A 27,479-nucleotide genomic window follows, 5' to 3' on the forward strand; every position below is an offset into this window, starting at 1 on the left:
TCTGGGATTCCCATTCTTCTCAGAGTCAGCCACAGTTTGTTATGATCCACACAGTCAAACACCTTTGCATAATCAATGAAACACAGATAGACATTCCTCTGGTATTCCCTCCTTTCAGCTAATATCCATCTAACATCAGCTAAAATATGCCTAGTACCACGACCCCTTCTAAACCCAGCCTGGACTTCTGGCAGTTCTGTGCTGTTCCAGTCGTTTTTGGATAAGCTTGCATGTGAAATCATTGAGATTGTTCTGTAGTTTCCACACTCTGTTGGGTCACCCTTCTTTGGGTTGGGAACAAATATAGATCTCTTCCAGTCAGTTGGCCAAGTGGTTGTTTTCCAGATTTCTTGGCACAACTTGGTGAGCATGTCCAGGGCAGCATCTGTGAGCTGAAATATGCCAATTGGTACACCATCTATTGCTGGGGCCCTTATTTTTTGCCATTTCCTTCAAAGTAGCCTGAACTACTTCTTTCATCACCATAGGCTTTTGCTTATATGTTGTTTCATGAAGTTCTTCTGTGTCTGCCAATTCCTTTTGATAGAGTGACTCAGTATGTTCTTTCCATCTTCTTTTAATACTTCCTGATGCTGCCACTTGGCCCAGTGGTGAGACACTTTGTCTTCTTGACATTGAGCCTTAATCCATATTGGAGGATGCTTTCTGCCGAAAGCATCCTTGATTATAGCAACTCGAGGTTTGAATTTGTCCTTCAGTTCCTTGAGCTTAAGATATGCTGAGTGAGTTCGGCCCTTTTGATTTTCTGACTCCAACTCCTTGCACATTTCATTGTAATATTTTGCTTTGTCATCCCGTGCTGCCTTTTGAACTCTTCTGTTCAACTCTTTAGTATCTTGAATTCTTCCTTGTGCTTTGGCTTCTCTTGCGCTCCAGTGCAATTTTCAGAGTTTCTTCTGACCATCCATTTTGGTCTTTTCTTCCTCTTCGTCTTTGCAATGACCGTTGCATTCTTCCTGGATGATACCCTTGATATCCTCCCACAACTCATCTGGTCTTCACTCGTTAGTGTTCAAGACCTCAAACCTGTTCCTGAGATGGTTCTGAAATTCATGTGGGATCGACTCAAAGTCATATTTTGGTTCCCATGGATTCAATTTAACTTTCCTCAATTTCAACTTGAACTTGCATTTGAGTAGTTAGTGGTCTTTTCCACAGTCAGCTCCTGGCCTAGTTTTCACAGCTGATACTGAGCTTCTCCAGCAGTTCTTTCCGCAGATATAATCGATCTGATTCCTATGCATGCCATCAGGTGAAATCCATGTGTATAACCTGTGTTAATGTCTCTTAGAAAAATGTATTTGCAATGAAGAAGTCATTGTGCAAAATTCAGTCATCCTCTCTCCAGCTCCATTTCTATCACCAATTAGATGTAAATCCAGATTTTAAACCTTCATTCATCTAACTTTATAGTTTGGGTTCTTTAATACCTTACAGTGCTAGGGAGGAAATTTTGTCGTATTCAGTTCTCTTGGTTTGCTATTGAATGTATGTATTTTATTTTTTATCCTTTCGATAGTGGAGCCTTCTGATAAGTTTTCTCTTGTTGTTCTAGGATATCAGCCTTAACTGATCACATATTGAATGATTCTTGCTGTTCACTCTGCTTCCTTTCTTGCTCTCCTACCTAAATGTTCTTCTCATCTTTCCTATTATTTTTAACACCTCTCAGTGCCATAGAATAGTCACTTTTGAAGGTACAGATGCTTAGCTTTTAACACTGACCTAGAATTTTTCATTTAGAAATAACTTATTTTTCAGAAAGCTCCATAAATAAGACTTTTTGAACAGCCATGGTTGAGATTCATTTATATAAAATGGTTAATGGTGCTTTAGGGCCATGCAAACTTATATCAGAGTGCTGAGTCCCTTAAATTTATTAGTTGAGTGACCTTAGGCAAGTTTTTTAATCTTAAATATAGTTTCTTCATCTATAAACGTAATTTTATTCCCTTCTTAGAGGGTTATTGAGTTTAAATGAGTTAATACTTGTAAAGCACTTTGTTGTTGTTGTTGTTGTAGTTATGTGCCATTGTCAGTTGCTTGCGACTCATAATGACCCTATGTACAACAACCCTGAAACTTAGCGTGACTTGAAATTTTTATTTTAATATTGTTAAGTGCCGTTGAGTCATAGGCAACTCATAGCGACCCTATGAAGGAAAGTCCTCAACACTTGTGTGACTTTCATCCTTCTCCAGGTTCATAGGGTTTCCAGAGGCAAGCTCTTATGGAAGTGGATGCTGTTCTTGCTTCCGAGTTTGTTTTAATCGGGGAGCTCCACCAAACACTGTCCAACATGGGTAACCATTATCACATTTGACACATCAATGTCACAAGTGTTCAGCTTCACAGCAACCACAAGTTACCTCTATACGGCAAGTGGACACACCAGTGTTATATGACCTAGAAGAGTGTTAAAACAAAAACAGTGAAAAATAATATAAAACAGGCCTGAGGGCCGTGGATTAAAGTCACCCACTGTTGGCTTGGTGGCATCACTTTCCGTCCACTAGGCCAACTGATCTCTATGTTGTTGTTAAGTGCCATCGAGTCGTAGGCAACTCATAGTGACCCTATGAATGAAAGTCCTTAACACTTACATGCCGTTCATCCTTTCTCCAGGTTCATAGGGTTTCCGGAGGCAAGCTATTACGGAAGTCGATGCCACTCCTGCTACTAAGCTTGTTTTAATCGGGGAGCTCCACCAAACACTGTTCAGTCTAAATTATCACTACTGACAACAATGTTAGTTATTTTGCTTCAAGTATAAAGTTCATTCACATGGTTTATTATGTTAAATGTCTGTGAAATCCTCATGCCTGCAGTCATAGTTTTCTGTCAGCCTTTCTTCCAACTCATAAGACACATGATGGTTTTTTCCTTGAGATAGCTGCAATACTTCAGTCTGCATCAGTGCTTTTTTGCTACTTTCCATTGTGTCACAAACAACAGTTAAATTATGAGTACTCAAGGATTGAGAGTTAATGAGAGTAATTTTTATAGCTTTAGCAGTCATTGTATAATCTTCTCTTCAGTTAAAACTCACCCATTATATATTAGTCTGGTATCAGAAAAGTAATCTGATTATTATCTATCTACAACTGAGGAATGCTAACTAGTTTTCTTTATTTACTAGCCATTAGTTGAATTGATAATGGGGCCAGGGAGTAGGCAGGAAATTTTATCATACCAAAGTGTGATAAAAGTGACTCTGCCTGTGGATCAATTTGGCTGTAGCCGGGAAAAGATAACTAGAAATGTTTTTCTTAAAACAGCTGTGAGATACCATCTCACCCCAGTAAGAATAGCAGAATTTAACAGAACAGGAAACATCAAATGCTGGTGAGGTTGTGGAGAAACTGGAGCCCTTATTCACTGTTGGTGGAAGTGTAAAATAGTACAAATACTATGGAAGACAGTATGACACCTTCTCAAAAAGTTTCAAGTAAAAATAACATTTGACCCAGCAACTCCGCTACTGGTAATTTACCCTAAAGAAACCATAACCGGTCACCACCCAAGCAGATATATGCACACCCATGTTTATTGAGGCTTTGTTCACAATAGCAAAGAGCTGGAAACTCAAGTGACCATCAACAGATGAATGGATAGAGAAGCTCCGGTGTATTCACACAATGGAATACTATGCAGAATAGAAAAAACAAGGAACTCATGAAATATTAATGCAAAATGGATGACCCTGGGGGTACATTATGCTGAGTGAAATATCTCAGTCACAAAAGGACAGATATTGCATAGGGCCACTGTTGATAAAACAGGACTGACATTGGGGTTGAGGGAAGACAGAAGGAGGTGAGGAATGATGTATACTGCATTGAAACAGATGAGGGAGAGACTGTTTAAAAGGGACATATATTTGGGTATTATTGACATGACAGGAGTCCAGAATGAAGGCTGCACAGTGGAGTGGATTTGGGGGGATGGATTGCATAATAATGAAAGAGTTTTACTTTTCAAGGAGAAGGGGGAAGAGGGTGGGCAGGGAGAAAAGTGCAACAGTGAATGACTGGAAACTCTAAGTCTCTGTAAACTTTCATTAAATTAATTGAAAAAACAGCTATTTACAGGGAGGAATTCTGAATAGTGAAATAAATGCCAGAATGAGAATTTTTTTAAGTTTTTCTTTTCTTCCTAAGGAGTGTTTCCTTCTTCCTCTTTTTCTTCCAGTTTCTTTTCTGAACTTTCTGATCCTAGTATCACCAATCATCTAGTCTCAGAATTGCATGCTCCTTTATTTGTCTACATATTCCCCACACACACATACTCCTCTTTACCACCCATCTTCCCTAAATCTTGTTAATTTTTCTGATAGCATTGAATTTGATTATAGCTCATCTGATGACTTGGAACCTCAAGGCTCTACATAGGCTCTTCCTCAAGGGATGATCTGATATGATAATTGGTTCTGTGATGACCATTTATCTCCCTGCATTGTGTGGGCTCTTCTAAACCAAGGACTTTAACTTTGAGTATTGGAAAAGGATTAGATTAGCTCAGTTTTCAGGCTTGTCAACTCTGTCAAGATGGTCACTAAATCCTTTTATCTTCTTTACCATATATATCTAATGGTTATAGATAGAATAGCACTGATACACATTATTGCCATTGTCTTAGGTACTCATTGCACTCAAGTTGTTACCAACTTACAGCTGTCCCTCAGCAGGTTATCAGAACTATAAATTGCAGGGGAGGAGATTGTCCATTTAGCACCCACTGAGCTGCTGGTGGATTCTAATTGCTTGCCTTTGTTGTTAAGTGCCTTGGAGGCATAGGCGACTCATAGCTACCCTTTGAATGAAAGACCTGAGCACTTGTATAACTTCTAACCTTTCTCCAGATTCATAGGGTTTCCAGAGGCAAGCTATTTCGCAAGTGGATGCTGCTCCTGCTTCCAAGCTTGTTTTAATCGGGGAGCTCCGTTATCACATTTGACACATCAGTGTCACAGTGTTCAGCAACCACAGGTTACCTCTGTACAGCAAGTGGACAGACCAGGGTTATCTGACCTAGAAGAATGCTTCACCAAAAACAATTAAAAACAGGCCCGAGGGCCACAGATTAGTCACCCACCTTTGGCTTGGTAGCATCACTTTCTATTCACTAGGCCAACTGATCTCTCTCTTACGTTGTTGTTGTTGTTGTTAAGTGCTGTAAAGTCGTAGGCGACTCATAGTGACCCTGTGAATAAAATTGTTAATAAAACTTTCTACTGACCAGGCCACTGGAGCTCCCTTTATTGCCGTAAGATCAATACATTTATTTCTTTTACATGTGTTAATGTGTAATGTTATATGTAATACTTTCATGCAGCTTGAAAATGGAACTGTATCATAGTAATTTAAATAATGACATTTAAAAACCGAAAAAAATCTGATTGAAAAGGTAAGATTTGAACTGGATTTCATAGAGTAATTGTAATTTTGTTCTGTATGTAGAAACTAGGGATACCAGTTAAGGGGATTGAAAACAGCAGAGGTTTAAAGGAATATGCAAGTTTTTAACATCATGAGTAGATTGTTTTAACCTTTACAGAGGGTTCCTGTGTTTTGAGTAAAACTAGATAGTTTGGAATCAAATTACTGAAAATTTAAAATATTTGGCTGAGGTGTTTGAATTAGTTGCTTTTCTTGATGGATATTTGCATATAACTTGGAGATTCAAGATTGCCCGTTTTTAGTATATCCTTGAGAGTCTGGTCTGATTTAGGTAAGCTGGTGGCTTTTGCCAGGTCTCCTTTCTACTTCAATTACTTAGCGATAGTAATTGGTCAGGCTTTTATCTATATATTTTAGTCCTTTGTGTCTGAACTCTCTCATCCAATCAGTCTTTCCCCTAGGGGTTTTTCCCCAGCTTTCATGGCCAAACCACAATGTCTGTGCTTATCATTAAAGTTGTGAATTCTTATTTAAAACTTTCCATGTATTTTCTTAATGCTTAAAAAGTTGGTGAGTGAGTGTGCTTTTCGCTATAAGATAGTTACTAACTTTCTTGTTTCTCTTCCTTTGCAGACCTAAAATATCAAGACATAATGGGAGCATTTTTAGACAAGCCAAAGATGGAAAAACATAATGCCCAGGGGCAGGGTAATGGGCTGCGATATGGACTAAGCAGCATGCAAGGCTGGCGCGTTGAAATGGAGGATGCACACACAGCTGTGATTGGTTTGCCAAGTGGACTTGAAACATGGTCATTCTTTGCTGTTTATGATGGGCATGCTGGTTCTCAGGTTGCCAAATACTGCTGTGAGCATTTGTTAGATCACATTACCAATAACCAAGATTTTAAAGGATCTGCAGGAGCACCTTCTGTTGAAAATGTAAAGAATGGAATCAGAACAGGTTTTCTGGAGATTGATGAACACATGAGAGTTATGTCAGAGAAGAAGCATGGTGCAGACAGAAGTGGGTCAACAGCTGTGGGTGTCTTAATTTCTCCCCACCATACTTATTTCATTAACTGTGGAGACTCAAGAGGCTTACTTTGTAGGAACAGGAAAGTTCACTTCTTCACACAAGATCACAAACCAAGTAATCCGCTGGAAAAAGAACGTATTCAGAATGCAGGTGGTTCTGTGATGATTCAGCGTGTCAATGGCTCTCTGGCAGTATCAAGAGCCCTTGGTGACTTTGATTACAAATGTGTCCATGGAAAGGGTCCTACAGAGCAACTTGTTTCACCAGAACCTGAAGTCTATGATATTGAAAGATCGGAAGAAATGATCAGTTCATTATCCTCGCATGTGATGGTATCTGGGATGTTATGGGGAATGAAGAGCTCTGTGATTTTGTTAGATCCAGGCTTGAAGTCACTGATGATCTTGAAAAAGTTTGCAATGAAGTAGTCGACACCTGTTTATATAAGGTAGTTAGAACTTTCCTTAAAAAAAATCAAAAAACGAAACCCAAACTCATTTTAATTACAACTCTGGTATTCCATTTCAAAACTGTAGTTCTCAGAACTACATTTTTTACACAGTGTAGGACAGTCTTCATCAACTATGAAAATAGATGAATGCTTCTTAGACATAAATCATTCTTTATGTAAGAATTAAAATCTAATTTTTAGACATTTAAAAACTATGGCTATTTTAAGCTTTTTAACACGTTGCCGTACACTTTTAATTGATGACTGTGCTTAGAAACACATTTTTTTCGATGTATTACCATCATTTGTGGCAATGTGTTGATTATATGGAAAATTATATATATATGTATATATACATATATTACAGTGCATCTTGGAAGAGGTATCTATAAATGAAAAGCATTTTTAGAAATTTAGTCTTTGTTTTTATCACGTAATATCTTGGCACACTTATTGCAGTACTTTGAAACTGTAATGAATTTATATTACTAACCAAGGAATTTTAGGAAGCATCTGGTATACTGTGCCCTGTATTATAGACTCAGAAGAATGTGATTTGAAATTGTGTATGAATTCAGGTAAGCTACTTCAACTGTCAGGAAAATCAGTTTCTTTAATTGTAAAAAGATGCAAGTATTACCTTATCTCATGGGATTGTTAAAACAAGTTCAGTCCTCTTGCTTCACAAGTGAGGCAGCCGCAGCCAGAGCATGCTCTGTGGTTTTAAAAGTGGAGCAGTACTTATTTTAACTCTGTTTCATTTATATACCCTTAAACAAATTACTTATTTTCAATTATGTTAGCTCTGAAAGTGAAGATAATCATAGAACTCATAGGATTGTTGATTAATTATATTCGTGAACTATTGTGTAATGAGGGACCTCTGGTGACCTAGTGGGTAAAGTGTGGTGCTACAAACAAAAGTTCAAATCCAGCAGCTACTGCATTAAAAAAAAAAAGATGGGCAGTCTCCTTCCATATGATTTACAGCCTTTACAACCCAGTGGAAGGTCTGCTATGAGTCATTTCTGACTCTACAGTGTGCATGTAAAATGCTTCAAAACTCAAGCACTCCCTTTTCTAGTATCTGTTGTATTTTATCAGTAAATGCTCGTTAACTAATTCTTTGATATTTTTGTTCTTTTGGAACTAATAGTGGATTTTATAAAACTCTGGCAGTGTGTTTTTCTCTTAGTATACAAAATAGAAAGGCAACAATATTCTTTGTGTATTAATTAATGCAGCCAGCTAAAAATTAGTATAACAAAAAGTTAATTGTGCGCATTAGTATACCATTTTTTTATATTTGGGAGAACTTAAATTCTTTTATAGTCTGTGCTTTGTCCTTGATATACATGAAAGTAGCATCCATGTATTGGATTGATTCTGTAGTTCTAGAGAATCATCACATTCATATATTAGTAAATTATGACTCAGACTTCATATTATCTCTTTTGTGTTGTAATCTATTTTAAAAATTATGCAGTGTGCCTTCTCATTGATCATATTTTATATCATTTTCCCAAAGATTGCCTTTTTAAAAAACTGTTCATTCTTTGTATCATTTGTTGTTTGAACTAAAAATATAAGGTCAGTTTTTCCGTACTGTATAGCAGAATTAAGTACTTAAATTTTAGAAGTTAGTACCAGTTACTAATAGGAAGGAAACCAGTAGGAGGCCAGCAGTGATGCAAGCATCTTCATTAACAGCATTTAAGAACTTTTCTTAATATGTTTTCTAAAAGTTAACTCAATTTTTGTTTTTTTAATTATGAAAGTTAATAGCTGATTTACAAATTTTATATAAGTAGTTTAATTTTTTATTCCATATCTGTATTTTATGAAGTGAATGAATTAGCTTCACAATGCTTATTATTTTTAAAATGTCATTTTATCAAATATACTTGTTAACTATAGTTGAGATCCTTTTCTTAGGAAGATAAGTGAAACTTTCTCAATTGTTGCATTGAATGAGTGTGTAGGATGTGTTAGGTAGACTACCAGAAAATGCTTAGAAACTTTTTGTTTTATAAAATTTAAAAAATTATTTATTGTAGTGGGATATAACCTATGACATTCCTCCCCTATCTTTTGGAGTGGTGATTGTGCTACATCCTGTCTGTATCTATCACATGAGGGGAGGTGCAGGTGCAGGAGGTAGTACCCAAACAGTATCTTTCTCTCCCCTCAAAAATGAATATATTTAGAATAAGTATAACTACAATTGACATGCTATAAAGATTCTCAAGCTTTTGAAGAGGACTTAAGCAAAGTTAAGAAGTAAAAAAAAAATTCTCAAACTCTTTTCTTCCTAGGGAAGTCGAGACAACATGAGTGTGATCTTGATCTGTTTTCCAAATGCACCTAAAGTATCGCCAGAAGCAGTGAAGAAGGAGGCAGAGTTGGACAAGTACCTGGAATGCAGAGTAGAAGGTGGATCATTTAACAAAAAATAAGTAACTTTAATAGAGAAAAACCTTCAACACAATAAAATTTTAACTTTAGCTTTTAGATCTTTACATGCTTTGACAGCTTAACATTTAGTGTACAATGTGACAAATAAGTTCTTTAGCTGTTTAAGTGTTATGTCTATTGTCCTTCACAGTTATATTAGAAATAATAGCTATTGTGACCCTGTACAGTGTGTTTAGGATATTTTTGTTTAAAAAGGATAAGATGTTTATGTGCATTAAAATGCTTTTTAACTTTACTGGCATGAGTAATTTATGCCTGGACAATTTGATTTGTGGTTTATTTAATAAAAAATTCAGAGATTATATATGATGGTGATAATTTTAATGCCATCTTTTTGTGAAAAGGTGTGTACATTAATTTAGTAATGCTCAAGACTTTTTTTTGCGGAAGGATATAATGACTAGTTGGCCATGATAACTTTCCTATTCCATACCTTTTTAACATTTTTTTCCAAATGGTTTCAAGGCTTGTCTAACGCTAAACTCTCATATGTGAATGAGATAAAAGACATACTAGATTTCTTCCTGGCAGAAATGTAAGTGCTAATTAGGATCAAGAAGTATATTGGAGGGGTGTAAAAAAGAAAGAGATTGGGAATATTGTTGTAAAAATTGCTTTGAAGTAATTAGTAAGATGTTTTAATTTTCAAGGGTAGTGCCTTTAAATACTTGAAAAAAGTTTTAATTACCCTCAATGTGACTAATTGATAAAAAAGTTAAGCCTCCTTAAAGAATGCCAGTTTAATTGCACATATAGTATACACTATAACCTGTAAATTATGCAGTTCACTTTAAAACAAAATTATTTATTTATTTATTTATTTTAAAACAAATTTTTTAATATTGTAGTACTAGTACTAAAATGCCTCTGAGCATCTGCTGCCATTAATTTTCATGTTAAAGACCTCCCAAGTAGCATGCCATTGACCTACCACACTTATACACCCTACTGTGCCTACCTTGTAAAAATTAGTATGCACTTTAATTTGGTTCTTCTCCCTTTTGTCTGATATGAATATGGTATTAGGATCATTATTTTTTTGTCAGTACTGCCTAACACTGCTATTTTTGTTTTTAATTGTCCTCTTCGACCTTGACATAGTGGTATATCTAGTATGCGTATTTAGTATTTCATACATTGGATATTGCTAGTCAATAAATTTATTTTCTTAATATTATCTAGGATCTATGAAATTTGATCATTTTTATATCATTTTTATATGCGTTATTTCTAGATAATACGGTAAAATAACAGTATGCAGAATGTTACAAAAATCTTCTCACAGTAGGTCAAGCTTTTTACTAATGGAGAATTTTGAAACCCTAAGAATAATATGTATAGGGATAAGTTGATATTTAATGTATTAGCACTTTAAAGTAACTTGGGAAGAGTATGGTTCTTGATTTAAAGAAACAAATATATATTTTAGTTTGATATACTACTAAATGAGATAAAATTTTAGAAAGGAATTGGTACTTTCTTCGTTAGTGTATATTATTTTAAATTTTTGATGGAATTATAAATTCACTTTAGACACATAATTTTGTTACAATATTAAGTTTTATATTGCTTATATGAGAGAGTTTCTGCCTGAGCAGAGTTTATGTTAATACTCTATTTTTGACATGTTAAAGTATTATTATACTTGTATCATTCAATTGGAAATTATTATATGTCATAAATTAAACCTTTTGGTATTCTTTACTGAGGCATTTTTGATGAAACTGCAACTAGAAAAGAAATATTACCTTCATGAAAACGGCTATTTTTTTTTTTAAAAAAGAAAGAATGTAACTGTTTGCATTGTAAAAGTTGTGTCTTAAAAAACAAACAGCCAACTACATTTAATTTCCAAAACAGACACCAAATCATTTCCTTTTTTAAAAAAAAAAATCACACCTTCACTAAATTTCTGTGACTTGCTAAACTTTATTTTGTTTGATCTGAATATTTTTTGCTTCTCTTTTCACCAAAATAGAACCAAAAAAAGACTTTTAACTCTTCTTTCTCCTCTTGTCTCTGTCTTATTGAATACTTGGCATGGGGACTTATGGGGACTTGAAAAGATTTAATTTGTAATTTAACTATACTTATATTAAGTGTGTGATCTTTCTACAATTTAAGATAATATTTTTTTGTGAGTACTTTAAAATTTTGCTACTGGCAGAGCTTTAAAGTTACAAATTTGGAGATAAGTAGAATCCCTTAGATTTGGGGGTTTGGCAGTGGGGAGGAGCAGAAGCTGTTTGTATATGTCTATGTGAAATGTCAATCTTCTATACATATATATCATTTAATAAAAGCACTCAGTCTTTTGTGAAGTTCTAGTTAGAGATGAGAGGAAGTTAAAATTTATAGTAAAAGAACAGTTAAAGGAATGTTTCTTTGAACTTTTTTCTTTTTCCCTTTTTCAAAGCAAAAACAGCAAGGCTGGTATAGTGTAAATGGTTAGGTAGTTTAAATGGATTGTTCCACGTGAAATAGGGATATTAACTATTTATAAAGCCTTATATTCTTTTTAAAAAATACTTGTTTATTGTAATTTTCTCACAATTAAAATATCCTAATTTATATTTTAACAAAGTAGATGGAAAATACATCAAAAATATAGGTGATTCAAGGTATTACTTCTTAGGCCTGAAACCATCATTGAATGCATTTATCAGTGTTCATTTCTGTTGTATCCAGGTATTTATCCAAATAATTGTATTGGTGTAGCAGACACTGTATGTTAAGTGTATTTCAGTTTTAGATTGTGAAATTGTGCAGTTTAGGTAAACATCAAATTCCTTTATTTTTGTAAAGCAGATTTTCAGCATTAGAACCATGTAGAATAAATATAATAGATGTTAAAGATTATGCAATAAAGGAACTTGGCAAACCAAATCTGAGATCCTTGCTTTTTGTTCAGATTTAAGAGTGTTGGGTTTGTTTTTTTTTTTTAAAAAAAAAAAAAAAAGAGCAACAACAAAAATAATGGTAAAATTTGGCCTTAATTTTAAAAGAATAATTTGAGCCATTTAAAGAAATATGGGTTGTAATGTCTGTCTTTTTAAATGTACCTTAAAAGGTGAATTAATATTTTGAGACTTGATCAGAAAATGAAAAATCTTTCAATGCATTGTTGTTTTATAAATTGAGAACCAGAGTCATAGTTTTTGACCCAATGTTGACTAAAAGAATATTTTTTAAAAATTTTTGACCTTGAAAAACAAAACAAAAAAACTGAACAAAACTTGAAGGTGAAAGTTATAAGTACTTTTGGTATGATCTTTTATTTAGAGTAAGTGTGCTTAAAACTCCAAATGAAATCATCTGTACTTCAGTGAATAGTTAGAATTCTTTGTTAAGTCTTTTGTGCATAAGTTGTGGTATGAGTAACAATATGCATCTGCACAGCAACATTGCAGATCATATCACTATACCCACTTACTAACTGATGTTCATTGTAAATGCAGTTGTATGGTTTGTCAAATATTTTTCTTTTTTAAAATCTCTTGAAATTTGGTTTTTTATTTTTCTCTAATTCAAGGCTTTGGCTAAGTAATCAAGTCAGGAAGTGGTTTTATGGATTTATTTGTTTTCAAAGATAATTTAAGCCAAAAAATTAGAGTAATATTCAAGTCCATAACCTAACTTGTGTATGCTTCTTAGCTATATCACTTGAAAATATAAATACATGTATAAAAATACCTTGGGGTAGTATATAATCACTAAATCTCCATATACTTAAAAGTTCTTTTTTCAAGTCTTCAGGTTGTTCTGGTTGGGGTGGTGGGGTAATCTATACCATATATTTTACAGGACAAAATTCCGGAAACGTGTTTCCAGTCTAAAGAGAGGAGTTGATTTCAGAAGTTGGCATCTTAAGAAGGATGCTCTCATTTGTGCACACATATCCCCCATTATCTAATACTTGGATTTAACATGAAATATTTTTATTTTTGTTAATTTCATTCTTTAAAGTTAATCTGGAAAGTATTCCATCTTTTGTGTTATTTTGTATACTCCTTTGTCATAATTTTTAAACAGCTGCTGTTTTTTAAAATAATACCAGTTTAGAAAATCTCAGATGTGGTATATGTCATCTTTTAAAAACTAAGTTATCTTTGTTTCAGTATTTTAATTAAATTTGGATAGCACTTACAAAAAGGTACTTCTGATTCCCAGAAATCATAAAGAAGCAGGGGGAAGGCGTCCCTGACTTAGTCCATGTGATGCGCACATTAGCCAGTGAGAACATCCCCAGCCTCCCACCAGGGGGTGAATTGGCAAGCAAGTAAGTTTTATTCTGCACCCTATCATGCTTTATGTTCATCAAATGTTTGTCTAATTTGTAAGGGGATACATGTTTTCAAATATCTAACCTGTGGGTGTTTTTATTATCAGTGACATATGAATATACAACAGAGCATCAGTGTAACTAATTAACTAAAGACTTCAGTGGAGGCTTGGATAAAATTGATTACTCATGTTGCATAAATGAGACAGCAAAGTATTTAAAAAGCTACATCAAAAATCCCTCACTGCCATGTAGTTGATTTCAACTCATAGAAACCCTTCATTGCGTTTCCAGGGCTGAGTTTACAGAACACTGCCAAACTCCTGCGGTACAAACTACTGGTGGATTTGCACCCAATGACAAGCTTTTGGTTAGCATTGTAGCACACTGTGGAGTACACCACCATAGTATCATCATTTGATCTTGCCCACTTCCTAAATAACATCTCAGGAATTAATATTTTTATCTTCCTCTATCTGGTCTATCTTTAGTTTATTTTTTCTTTTTTATTCTATAGTGGTTTTGGTGTTTAATTGGTTTTGGAGTCAAGGCATAAATTCAAGACTTAAAACTTTACCTCAAGTATATACGCATGTGTATGTGTGCATATGTATGTATGTATGTATGTATAAATAAAACTCAAACTTCAGTTTATTGCCAATGAGTCAGACCCTCCTTAGCTGAACTTCTAGCAGAGAGGGTTTTTAGAGAGGCAATTGCAGTAGAGGTGATTTCCCAATTCTTTAGCAGAGCAGCTGACTGAATTGAACTACCTTATCTTTGGTTGGTACTATGACTTGTATTTACTAAAAAGGTTTATTCACCTTTTTCCTTGATTCTTCCATCTGTTAGTTTGTTTTGTTGTGGTTTTTTTTTTAATATAGCCATGCTCTTTTTTTTTGTTAATTTTAATGAAAGTTTACAGAGACTTAGGGTTTCCAGTCATTCATTGTTGCTCTTTTCTCCCTGCCCACCCCCTTACCCCCAATTCACTCTTCTCACTGAAAAGTAAAAGAATAAATATAGTCATGTTATTTATGATCATTTAATAAAAGATGACTCCAAAATTTCTTATTTGAAACTTTACTTTGAGAAAACTTTTAACAAAGTATTCAAAAAAATCATATTTGGCATTTCAAATTTAATAAAGTTTTTTGAAAAGAAGAAATGCAAATATAAAATACATCTAAATTGTTTCTTTTTTAATATGTTAAGGTTACTTATACTTCAAAACTAACATGTGCCTTTTTAGTATATATTCATAGAATATGTCTGTTTTTCTAAGACCTGCATTGACATTGCTAATTCAAACAATCTTAAACCAGTCCAAATATAAATAGTGTAAAATACTTAGGTTGTTTTTGTGTTGTGTTGGTTTTTTCTTTAAATCATGACTTTTCATCTTCTAGTGGTGTAGGGCATAGGTTGTGCTGCTACCCCAGAGGCCATACCTTTCTGGTGATTTGAATCCACAGGTGGCTCCTCAAGAGAGAGATGGGGCAAGCTCTGGTGGCCTAGTGGCAAGAAACTGCACTTCAATCCCAGAGAGACATGGTTCTAATCCCTCCTGTACCAGTCAGATCTGATTTGACAGTACACATAAAAAAAATAATAATTTTTTTTAAAAAAGAGAGAGATGGGCAAATCTCCCATGTGATATATAGTTTCAGAAATCCATTCTGGAAATAGTTTTGAGTTTGAGATGGTTTTTGGTGGGTTGTTTGTATTTTTATTTTTTTTTAAAAGCACTTAAGTGACTAAAAGTGGGCTTAAATACAACAGAGAGTACGTGGTGATGCAGAATTGGGCAGAATTTCAATCTGTTGTACCTACGTTTGTGATGAGTCGGAATCAGCTTGATAGCACCTAACAACAGCAACATTCAATTGGTAGAATGCCACATTTATGATATATTCACCTAAAGTTTATCATTAGGATTCAGTTATCTTAAAGCACCGCATGCATGTTAAGAGAAAGTAAAACTCAAATAATTTCAAAAGCCATATAATATCTTTAACATTTTAGTGAGCACCTGGCTATAATTTGAGTTTTTTTGCTTTCTGAAAAAGAATTTTCTGCTTTTTTCCCCCCAACTTAGGCGGAACGTAATTGAAGCTGTTTACAATAGACTGAATCCTTACAAGAATGATGACACTGTAAGTAGTACTTGAGCTTCCTGTGCTTACCCTTCCCCTTCACTCTAAATGCATATCCTTCCTACCTGTTTTTACAGAGCTGTTCACTGTACCCACTCTCTTACACACACCCCTGATTGATTGCTTTGATCTCTGCCTGCACCACACTTCTAGTGATTGAGGACATAATCATGGTGAGTGGCCACCTCTTTCAAAAAAGAAGAAAGTCCGTTTTGCTTTTGAGTTATTCTGGGTTTTGTAAGTCTCTGTAAGCAATCAACTTCAGAAGGTTTGCCTCCACTATAAATGTTTTTCTTATAGTATAAGGAATAATAACTCACTCTCTCTCCCCTCAGATCTTGAATTTTTTAGTTTTGTAAGCAGCTGCAACATTTTTTAGATTATTTGTCTCCACTAAATTGCCTTTATGGTTATCAACAACCCTGAAATGTATACTTAAAATATGAAAGTGAAAAAAATGTATACCTACATAGGAAATATTTAAAAATGTATACTTAAATATGAAAATGGAAATGGACAGTCAGTGCCACATTCACCAATTAAGTTTCCTGTTGCAATTCTGTAGTATAATTTTTATAGGCAGACTAATAACTTGGCATCATTTGAATGCAACTCTGAAATATTTTACATTTTGAAATCTCATACTGAGGTCTGATCTTTTAATCTGCAATAAAAGTTTATAGAAGTGATGTCTAAAAATAAATAGGTTTTATTGAAGGACAAAAATTCTTTTCAGTAGTTCTATTGCTTTAGAAATATATTTGGTTAACCTTGAAGTAAAAAGAAGTATTTTATTTTAAAAGTAAAGAGTTAATAATTGTGTAAATTAAATGCTGGTATATCATACATTTACGTCAAAAACATTTTCATTCTAAAATAATTTTACAAAACCTCATCTGTCTGCCTTATACCGAAAGTAATATATTTTCTCCTCCGAAATCTTTAATTTAGTTTTTTATTTTGTTTCCTTTTTATAAAGGACTCTGCATCAGCTGATGACATGTGGTAAAACTGCTCATCTAGCCCTGGAGTTTACTTTCACCTCCAAAGGAGAGTGCAGCTCAACTTTGTTGAATCTTTTTAACATCCATCCTCAGCTTCAAAGAAGGGGATATGACGTGGGTGAGAATGATTACACCAGAGAACTTCAGCAGTACAGCTAGCCCAGACTGATTTTTTTTTTTTTGTAAATTTGAAACGTATGTAAACGTGATTTCAAACCATAATTCATGTTGTAAATCAGACTCCAGCAATTTTTGTTGTATGATTTTGTTTTTTTTTGTAAAGTGTAATTGTCCTTGTACAAAATGCTCATATTTAATTATGAACTGCTTTAAATCACTATCAAATTTGCAAGAAATATTTGGCTTGTTGTGTGATGCAACAGACATATAGCCTTTTCAAGTCATGTTGCGTTTTGGACTTGGGTTGGGACAGGGAGAACAGCAGCTACAACAGCTAATTATCTAAATATGCACATGATTATGGAGAAGAATTTCAAAATCTTACAAAACTGAACACCCAAGGGGTTTTGGACAACAATGTTCTTTGAGGTGGGCTTAGCGTTTTTTTTTTAATGAAGCCAGTCCCTTCATTACTTCATCTTTCAGGATGTTCTCTCCTTGTTGCCATGAGTATTGAAGGTAATACAGTATATTCTTCATATCAATCTTGGGGCTACATGCCTTGATTCTTTGCACCTCTTTTACAAGTCCTCCCATTAAATTACTAATTGATAAGCAGCAGCTTCCTACATTTGATAGGAGACTGCCACATTTTTGCTATCGTGATTGGCTGAACCTGCTGCTGTTCCTAGTAAGATATTCTGAATTTCATTTTATCAATAAAGCTTGATTTAACAAACAAGAAGTTTAATCATGTATGTGTAATTACTCTTTTATCCCGGCATTTTTTTAAAAAACCATGTTATTGTAAATGAGAAGTTTCTCATGGAAAGAGATGTTAGTCCCTAGTGAATGGACAATAATGTTGCTCAGTGTATCAAAAGAACTGTTTCCCTTCCTGGAAAAAACCAAGATTTAAGTCTCTGTTTCTTTCTGACTGCTTATTTTTCATGGAGGTGTACTTCAGCTTGAATTTGCCTACTGTTTAATTAAAATAATTGTCAAAGCTTGACAATCTTAACACTCCATGGTAGGTATGTGTGTGTTTGTGAATGTGTGTTTGCCTGTGACTTTTAATTGACCCATGTCTTTAGAATACAGTGGTTAAGATGTATTTGTGATTTGATATGTAGCATGATGAATATATTTAGCTGTTGGCCTTTAAAAATAACTCTCAAAACTTAAAGAATTGTAGATTATTTAATTTAGACTTAAATTCCTCAGAGTAAGCATGTGAAAGTAAGTTTTTAAATTTGTCACATTGAAAAGACTACTGTTCTGTGCCCTTCTATATTTTGTCTCTTTAGGTTGAATATTGTATTTATCACCATGTAATTTAATCATTCAGTAGGCAGATTTCCCACCAGAAAACTATTATTAAAATGTAAGATTAAAATACCACATTGAATACAAAATCAAAAACTGTGTGTTTAAAAGGTAGTAAAATCCATTTTGTTATAATTGTTTTTTTACCCTAACTTGAAAATATACATGTTTGTATATATAGCCTTAAAAGTTAGGGGAGTAGTGGGAAAAGTAATGTGAAATGTCTCAGATTTATGTAGTAAGAAACCAGCAAAATCTTTTTTATTATCCCTTCTTATTTGTGAGGTGGTTAAATGTAACTTAATTGTATTTAATTTATATTTTAATCCAGCATGACTGAAAAAATTTTGAAATACTATTTATATTTAGAAATTCATAACAGTTGGAATTAAAAAGAAAACAATTCCATACTTAAACTTACAAATAAATGCTTAATGGCTAAATCTGTGGTAGAGTCAAAGTATGATAATGTTCTAAGTATATGGCTTTACAAGCATCTAAATGTACATTTAATGAATAACAGTACTTCTAGTGTAGATTGGCTTTCTGACATTGTAATATTTAAATTTCCTATTTCAACAAATCACATTCTTAACTTTTTAAGTAGACTTAAGGTTTTAGTTCTGGAAATCACAAAATTTTAAACTAGACTGTGGTGTCTTTTGAGATGCAGATTCTTAAATATAAATAAAATATGTGGTAAAAAGTTCTCTTTCAAACCTTAACATATTTAGAGCCTTTCTTATTTGAGAATCTTTAAATAAATAATTAAAAGATTGAAATACCCCCCTTTTAAAATTATTAGTACTTGGAAATTAGGCTTGGAAGTGAGAGAAAAGTAAAGTATGATCTAAGAAAATGAAGTCTTCTACAAGGGGAGAAGCACTGCCATGCTAGATAAAATTTTTCATTATGAAAATTCAGGAAATACATATCCTAATAGCAAATGATATATATGTTCCTGATCCTGGGGGCTTTGTGGGAGTAGAGAACTACCTTTACTGGTAAAAAGGCACTTTTCTCTCTTGTTCATTTAATTTTTGTACCACTTAATTTCTTGACCCCACTTCATCCTTTTTGTGCTAATTAGCATCTCAGGGCAATGCTTCAAAAATTTTTATTTGTTGTATGTTGTTTTCTTTGGAGGGAAAAGTTCTTGTGTGATGATGATAGAGTATTTAAAATGTACTTTGATTTAAATGTTTAATAGGATGAACCTAGTTTTCTGTTTTTAAAAAAGAAATTCAATTTTGTATAGAAAATTCTTGTTACTCTAACATTAAAAAAAAAAGCAACTCTGATCCAGCTTGTACTGTCTTAGATAATATGTGTCCTAATAGCCACTCTCTTGAGGAATATACATTTAGAAACAACAGGTATGGTTCTCATTAATAATATTAACTTAAAAAAATCAAAGTGATAATCCTATTTTGCATTAAGCCCATTTCAAACATTTTTAATGTTAGTGCATTTAGTTGTGTCTAGCTAACTGTGCATATAGTATTACTGCTTAAGTCACTTAATATTTTTCTAACTATAAGATTAAGAAATTTGGATTAAAGAGTAAATCAGTTGCATAATTAATCTCAATTACAGTAGTACTTTTAGCCTTCATCCCTTTAGCCATATATTTATTAGTCAGCTAATAACTTAGCTTTTCTGTGAAATGTATTATATGTAAAATTCTTATCACTTCAGGATTATAAAGAGATGAGTAGGTTCTTACCCTCAAAGAGTTTATATCTGAGTATAATATATAATCTGGTATATGTTAATATTATCACTGCATCACTCATAAAAAAATTACTGCCCACTCTCATTTGCCAGGTACTTTACTGGACAAAGCAAGGCTCTGTTCTCAAAGAGCTCATTTATATGTCTCTCAGTTCTAGTAGTGTAGTCTATAGGGAGTATTGCTGCTAACCTAGAGTTTCTGTATGGGTCTCTGGTGCTTTGACTCCACCAGTGGCTCCTTGGAAGAAAGATGGACAGTCTCCTCCCATTAAGATTTACAGCCTTAGAAACCTGATGGAGGGTTGCTGTCAGTTGGAACCAACTCCACAGCAATGAGCTGTCGATTCACCTAAATGCTTTCCTTCTGTTAATTTTCTTCTCAAAGTTAAACAGCTCTTTCAGGAGAAAATTTTGCTCAAAATTAGAAATAATAGTGGTCTGATAAGACTTAAGACCATTCACTATGCTAGATTGCCTATAACAAATGGCCTTTATACTTCATGCTGACAGCAGAAATTCAGAGAAATTAATAATGGATTTCTCAGAATTCTCCAACCCTGGAACTACATGCAAGTAGAGACTGTGCTTAAGGCATTACACACACACACACACACACACACACACACACACACACAAAATCATTTATGTAAAACTGTTCTTTTATTTAAAACCACACGCAGTATTGAGTTTTACTTTTAGCCAAATAATTACTCTATGTTAATAAAATCCATGGATTATTTTTATTGGACATATTGATCTGGGAAATCAGTTTGACTTATGAATGAAAGTGGGTGAAATTAGATAATGGTTTTCTTTTATGGGGTTTTTATTTTATGGTGTATAGTTTGGGTTCATAAAGTGAATGAGAGGCTTAAGCCTTTACTAGTTTGGTTGCTGTTTGTACAGTATTATGTTTGGGATTTGGTATTAGACAAGACTATGTAACTACTACTCATTTGAGATTTTCTTTGTTGCAGGGAACTTACCTTGAGAAGGCTACAGGTTAGATTTTTAGAAGCTTAGTTTTACTTTTTTTCTGTCCATGTGCCATGTGTTTTGAGTTTTGTTTTGAATTATATCATTAATTCAGAATATGCTTCAAATATTTAGGAATAAATTTTTTAAGTGTATAATACTGTATTGGTCAGACCAGTAAGTCTCAGTAAAATGTTTTTTACTGCTGAGATAGTGCATTTATAGCAACGAGAAGGCATTTGTTCCACTTCACTGTCAAAAACCCCCATTTTCAATCTCTTTCATTCACCTCAACACAGATTCTTTCCATTTTACCTGCTTTATGGATTAAGCTAGTGGCCTCTGTTATCACTGCTTTCATTTTAATATTAAGGAGGTTTAGGTTTACTGGTTAGAAAAGCTCAGATGGTGTTAAAATTACAGGGTGACAATATACTTTTATTAGATGAAAGAAAGAAGGGGTTTAGTTGATAAACAGGGCAGCAGATCCTCCCTTTATGCTACGTGACGTATTGCCCCCATTTCTTTTCCTTCCTTCCAGGTCATGTCTGTCTCTTTATAGCCTCCTCCTTCCTTACAAACTGAAACCAACTGAATTCTGATTTATTGAAGTAGAGAGCTTAGTGCGTTCGCTCATCATTAATGTTATGTTAAACAGGACTTAAGAGAACGTAGAAACTTGAGACTGAGAGGGATGGGAAAATGTCAGTGAGGAAGGAAGAGGAGGAGGATCCAAAAGCCACAGTAATGTCTTCCGTGAACTGGTAAGAACCAGCCTTGACTTTAAATTCTTTTTTTTTTAGTCAGAGAGACAATGGTAAAATGACTCCTTTTCCAACGTAGAAGCAACTGAGGAAAAGAAATTCTGTTTCTTTACAAAATCCAGCTTTCCACATTCTTTTCATTACTTCAAAACCTAGTTTCTACTACTGGCTTTTTCATTAAACTTAATGTTTAGAGAAATTATTTAGATTTTTTTTTTTTTTTTAGTGTAGTCCTCTTGATTCGGTAAAAAACTGTTTCATAACATTTGCATTTATGTGTTACAGTCTAAAGGAAGTTAGGTCTGTAAGAGACTGGATAACTGCAAAACAAAATAATGTCCTAAGTATAGTGACTGCCACAAATTCACTATAGTAGCAGTGTTAACCTTTTGGAGCCTAAGGCCCTTCGAGACTAATGAATTCTTTGGTCACCGTAACCCAGAAAAATGCATGTGTTACTCATAATACCCCCAAGTTTTTATTATTGGGATCCTCAAGGGTTTCATGATAATTCCATACTATAGCATAATATAGGGTATTTTCTCTTGCAAAGTCTATAAAAACTATTTCAAGAGCATCGAAATAACATCTATTTTAAGAAGTTATTTAACTTTTTAAAAGTTGGGAGGTAGTTTAGGGCCTGGCCTAGAATCTGATTGGAAAATGCTTTTTTTTCCCCTTTTTTTAAGCTTGTATTTTGAAAAAAGTTATTAAAAGTTTTTAAATATAGTGTTAGGACCGGATTTGCAACATGTCCTTGGATAAAATGTTCTCGAAGAAAATTTGTAACTTAAAATTCAATGGAACAATTATAAATAAGCAATATTAAACATTTCTGGAATGCTTCTGGCCCAGTTAGTATGAATATCATGTATTAATAATATATTTGCCAGAACTCAGATTTTTAGATTGTGAACTTCCTGGTGTTAGAGTTCATTAAATGCTTTATTCCTGATTGTAAGGAATTAGGAATGTAAGTACTAATACAGGATATTAAAGTGGATCTAATAAGGAAAGCCACCAATGTCCAGGATTAATAAGATTTCTACCAAAAATCTTAACTATTATGGGTTGGCAGCAAACTGATGAAATAATATCATTGTTGTCAAAATGGATAGTTAGTTATAGGTTAAATCCTGTTTATGGGAGTCACCTGATTAGCTCTTGACTAAATTCTAGTTTAATTGCAGGAAAATACCTTGTTTGTAGTAATATGCCCCAATAATGTTTTTACTCTTGAAATGATTTCTCTAATTGTATGAATGTTATGAGTAGAGAGACCTAGAAATGTTAAAAGCAAATTGCATTATATACAGATTCCGTTTTTAAAATCTGTACATGTAAGACTACTACAACTGCAGAATTATTCTTCTTAAACACAGTGTTTAAACAAAATTTTCCGCAATTCACCCATTGTTTGCCATCTATTATCTAAACTGTTTCAAGAAATTCCATAAATGTATATTTTGTATTATGTACGATTTCTTGGTCCAAAGAAAGTATGTGAATTTAGTTCTTTTAAGAATGTTCTTTTTGTTACTAAGTTCAATGAAGAAATTGCATTCAGTTTACGAATGGTTGCAGATTATATGTGAGATGAAAAGTAGAAAAAACTAACAGTTTGCAGAAATGGTGCCACTAAATAAACAGGCAATTGCATAATATGTGTGTACTTATGATTGATTAATATTGAAAACAACAACATTTTTGTCTTGCCAAGAAAATGAAAAATTTTTTAAATTGGGAGGTTTTAAGAAAATTTTCTTTTCAACAGAATTAATTTGCTAAATCTGATGTTAACAGTTTGAACCAGACTTGCCTCTTCCTCTTTTTTTAGAAGTGAAAACCATTGAGGTTGAGTTGGTTTGTTCTTTTTTTTTTTTTTTTTTAGAACATCCAGATATCAAGATGCTAGAAGTTACTCTTCATAAGAGCATTATTATTTTGTCTCTACTCTTCTAGGTCTATTTCTTACTTTGAAAAAGTTGAGACAGGAAATCAAGAGTGGTCTGGGGAAAGACCTGGTTACTCTCATGTAGTGCCTGCATCATAAAATCAAAAGCATCAAAGCAAATCAGACCCACTGCAGTTGAGTCCGATTCATAGCAACCATTGGGTTTCTGAGAGTGTAAATCTTTGCAGGAAGATAATATCCATTTTTCTCCTGGGAGTGGTTGCTTGGGTTTGAACTGCTGAATTAAGAGAAGCTGGGCACATTGTGTACTGTGCCACATTTAAATGTACATGTGGTTGGAATGCATATGAAGAAAATGGAGGTTGTTTTATGGGTTTTAAGTGTGTCCCAATTAGAATGGTCCTGGTGGAGCAGTGGTTAAGTGCATACTAATTAGCAGTCAGTCATTCAAACCCACCAGCCAATCCTCAAAATAAAGATATGGCATTCTACTAAAGATTACAGCCTTGAAACCCCTCTGGCGCTGTTTTACTGTCTTGTATGATTGCTGTGAGTCAAGAGTCCATTTATAGCACTGTACTTTGTACAGTGTACTTTAGTCTTCATTGAACCAAACAGAGCTAGTGAAATCCTATCTGGAAGAACTCCTTTGGTTGTTAGTAAAATGTTTAATATAAACCCAGTAATGGGGCATCTTAACCAAAGGCAGCGAGTCTTGTAAGAATTTACAGAGAATTTACAAAGCAAGACTGTGCTGTTTGTTATGTGCGGTTTCCTACGACTTATGCACAATAGTTTTTAAGCCTGATCGATCCTGAGCCAATCTCATTGTCTCTGACACACCTAACCTCATTACCCCAGTTATTTTGTCAGTCCATCTCATCGGGGTCTTCCGCTCCTGCACTGTCCCTCAGCTTTTCCAAGCATAATATCCTTCTCCAAAGGCTGATCCCTCTTGGCTACATGTCCAAAGTGAGATGGATTCTCAAAATCCTTGCCATCAAGGAGCAGCTTGATTTCACCCTCTTAAGGACAGACCTGTTAATTCTCTTGGCAGTCCATAGTTTGTTAAATGCTCTACTCCAGCACCACAACTCAACAGCATCAATAATTCTTCTGTCATCCTTGGTCACTGTTCAGCTCTCTGATGCATAGCAAGTAATTGCAAAGATTATGGTTTCTAAACTGACACCCTTGTTCTGCATCACTCTGGAGAGGTCCCTGTTGTACCCAGACAACAGATTTTCCTAATGGCAATTTGTCTTTTGATTTCCTGACTGCTAGTGCTAAGAGTATTGATTATTGGAAACAAGCAAGCTGAAATTAACAGTCTCTTCTCCATCTATCATGATAGTGCAAATTGACACCAAGAATCTTTTTTTTATATTGAATTTCAGTTCATATTGCAGACTATGACCCTTAACCTAACTCTTCAGCAAATGTTCCAGGCCCTCTTCAGTTTCGGCCAATAAGGTGATGTCATCTGCATAATGCAGGTTGTTGAATAGCCTTCCTCCAATCCTGATACCACATTCCTCTTCATAAAGTCCACTCTTTCTAATGGTCTGTTCTATATACGGATTGAAAAGATATGAAGACAGGACACATCCCTGACACACTTCTCTGATTTTGAACCATGCATTATTTGTTTCCTTGGTCTGACGACTGCCTCCTGGTCCAAGTATAGGTTTCAGGTGTTCTGGGATTCCCATTTTTCTTGAAGTTAGTCCCAGTTTGTTGCGATCCACACAAATACCTTTGCATGGTCAAGGAAACACAGACATTCCTCTGGTACTTGCTGCTTTGGGCCAAAATCCATCTGAAATTGACAGTGATGTCCCTAGTGCCAGAGACTCTTCTAACCTCGTATTTTTGGTAGTTCTCTGTCTATGTACTGTTCCAGTCGTTTTTTTATAATCCTCAGCAAGATTTTACTTGTATGTGATAGTCCTATTTTTCTATAATTATCACACACTCTTGGAATAGGAATGGAATAGCCACACTCTTTTTCGAATGGGAATAAATATGGATCTCTTCCAGTCAGTTGGCCTGGTGAGCACTTCCAAGGCTTCATCTGTTTGTTGAAATATGTCAGTTGGTATTTCATCAATTCCTGGGGCCTTGTTTTTGACAATTCCTTCAGAGCAGCTTAGACTTCTTCCTTCATCACCATTACCTCTTGAACTTAAGTTGTTTTCACGAAATACTTGTCGGCCAGTTCTTTTTGGTAAAATGACTCTCTGTACTCCTGCCATCTTCTTTTGATGCTTCCTGGATCATTCAATATTCTGCCCATAGCCTCCTTAAGTATTGTAACCTGAGGTTTGAATTTGTTCTTCAATTCCTTCAGCTTAAGAAATGCTGAGCAAGTTCGATTGTTTTGATTTTCTGACTAGCTCTTTGCACATTTCATTATAATACTTTGTTTTCCCGAGCTGCTCTTTGAAATCTGCTGTTCAGCACCTTCTTGGTTTTTCCCCCCTTAATATTTAGAGTTAAAGAATATTCAGAAAAAAGAGTATAAATAAAATGTTACTGTTGTTGATTGCCTTCAAGCACGACTCTTAGAGACCCTATGAACAAAAAGCCTGAAGCCCCTCTACAACTATCAACATTTATCAAAGTTTATAATGTTTCCAGAGGCATGTTATTTAGGAAGTAGATGCCACTCCTGCTTCCAAAAGTAAAAATTAAGATTAAAAATATTCAGATAAAAACAAGATAGGATTAATTTGGCTTATTTTTAAATGGTACCTTTTGTCCAAAAATGTCATAATTTTGGATATTTTTAAAATTTAAAGTTTGTCCCCCATTTAACTGACTACTAAAAAACTAATATTAGGATGACTTTTTTCCATCTTATCACTTAATAGCTCAGCTTGAATTTCCCATCAAAAACCAAATCTTGATTCTAGTTGAAAAGTTTCTGCTTTGATTAGCTATCCCAAGAAATCGTGACTTAGGGAGCTCTGGTGACCGAGTGGCAAGAAGCTTTGCTACAGTCCCAAAGATTTGAATCGACCGGATGTGCCGCTGGAGGAGGGGTATTTTCCTCCTATGCCAGTCGGATCCAACTCGATGGTATACACACACCAAAAGAAAAAAAAAAAGAAATCTTGGCTTAATGCTCTCTCTAGGACTTTGTTTACATACCACTAAAAGCAACTGCTGTTAGGTCCTCTTGGCTCATAGCTGACTCATAAGTTTTCAGAGGCATTAAATCCCATGGGAGGAGATAGTTCATCTTTATCCTTCAGAGCAGCAGGCAGATTCAAACTGCATGTCTTTGGGTTGGTAACCCTTTCCAGAAACTGGTAAAGATCTGTATTCTCTTGTCTGTATGCAAGACATAATTATTTATCTTGATACCCTAAAAAAAAACCCCAACATTTTAAGATTCTTCTTTATAAGAGGGTGTTTCATGTTGATTGTTTACTGTTGGTTTATTCATGGTTTAGTTCAACATTTATTCCATTCTCTGTTATAGTTGAGATATGGGGTTGGGTCTTTCAGATCAAGTAACATTTTTCCTGTGGCTTTTCTTATCGCCTCTGAAAAGTTTGTTCAGGTATGTATTTGAACTAAAAAAATATCTAATATTTATCTGTAACAATGGCAATTTTTTTCTTGTTCAGTTTAATAGTTTCTAAAATCAGTTCTTAAATGATTGGTTTATATGTCTGTATTTGATTCCCCCCCCCTTTTAATCGAAGTATGTCTCCTTGGAACTGAGTTTTGGATGATTTCTAAGAAAACACATTTTACAAATTTATAAACATGAATTTTTTTTTTAATATGCCAAGTTCTTTATTGGTTTAA

The 27,479-nt window shown here is 34.2% G+C and overlaps 1 protein-coding gene across 1 annotated transcript; it reads left to right on the forward strand.

The window, feature by feature from the left end:
- Positions 1–6,059: 6,059 nt before the first annotated feature.
- Positions 6,060–17,691, forward strand: PPM1A (protein phosphatase, Mg2+/Mn2+ dependent, 1A). The gene is given in 6 exon segments (XM_006891777.1): positions 6,060–6,758; positions 6,761–6,906; positions 9,225–9,342; positions 13,555–13,663; positions 15,765–15,822; positions 16,802–17,691. Coding segments are annotated over 6 exon segments (1,146 nt in total). The 5' UTR covers positions 6,060–6,073; the 3' UTR covers positions 16,832–17,691.
- The last annotated feature ends 9,788 nt before the right edge of the window (positions 17,692–27,479 follow it).

Source organism: Elephantulus edwardii, unplaced genomic scaffold, assembly GCF_000299155.1.
Source record: "Elephantulus edwardii isolate Elephantulus edwardi_28Jun2011 unplaced genomic scaffold, EleEdw1.0 scaffold00104, whole genome shotgun sequence".
Classification (NCBI taxonomy): Eukaryota; Metazoa; Chordata; class Mammalia; order Macroscelidea; family Macroscelididae; genus Elephantulus; species Elephantulus edwardii.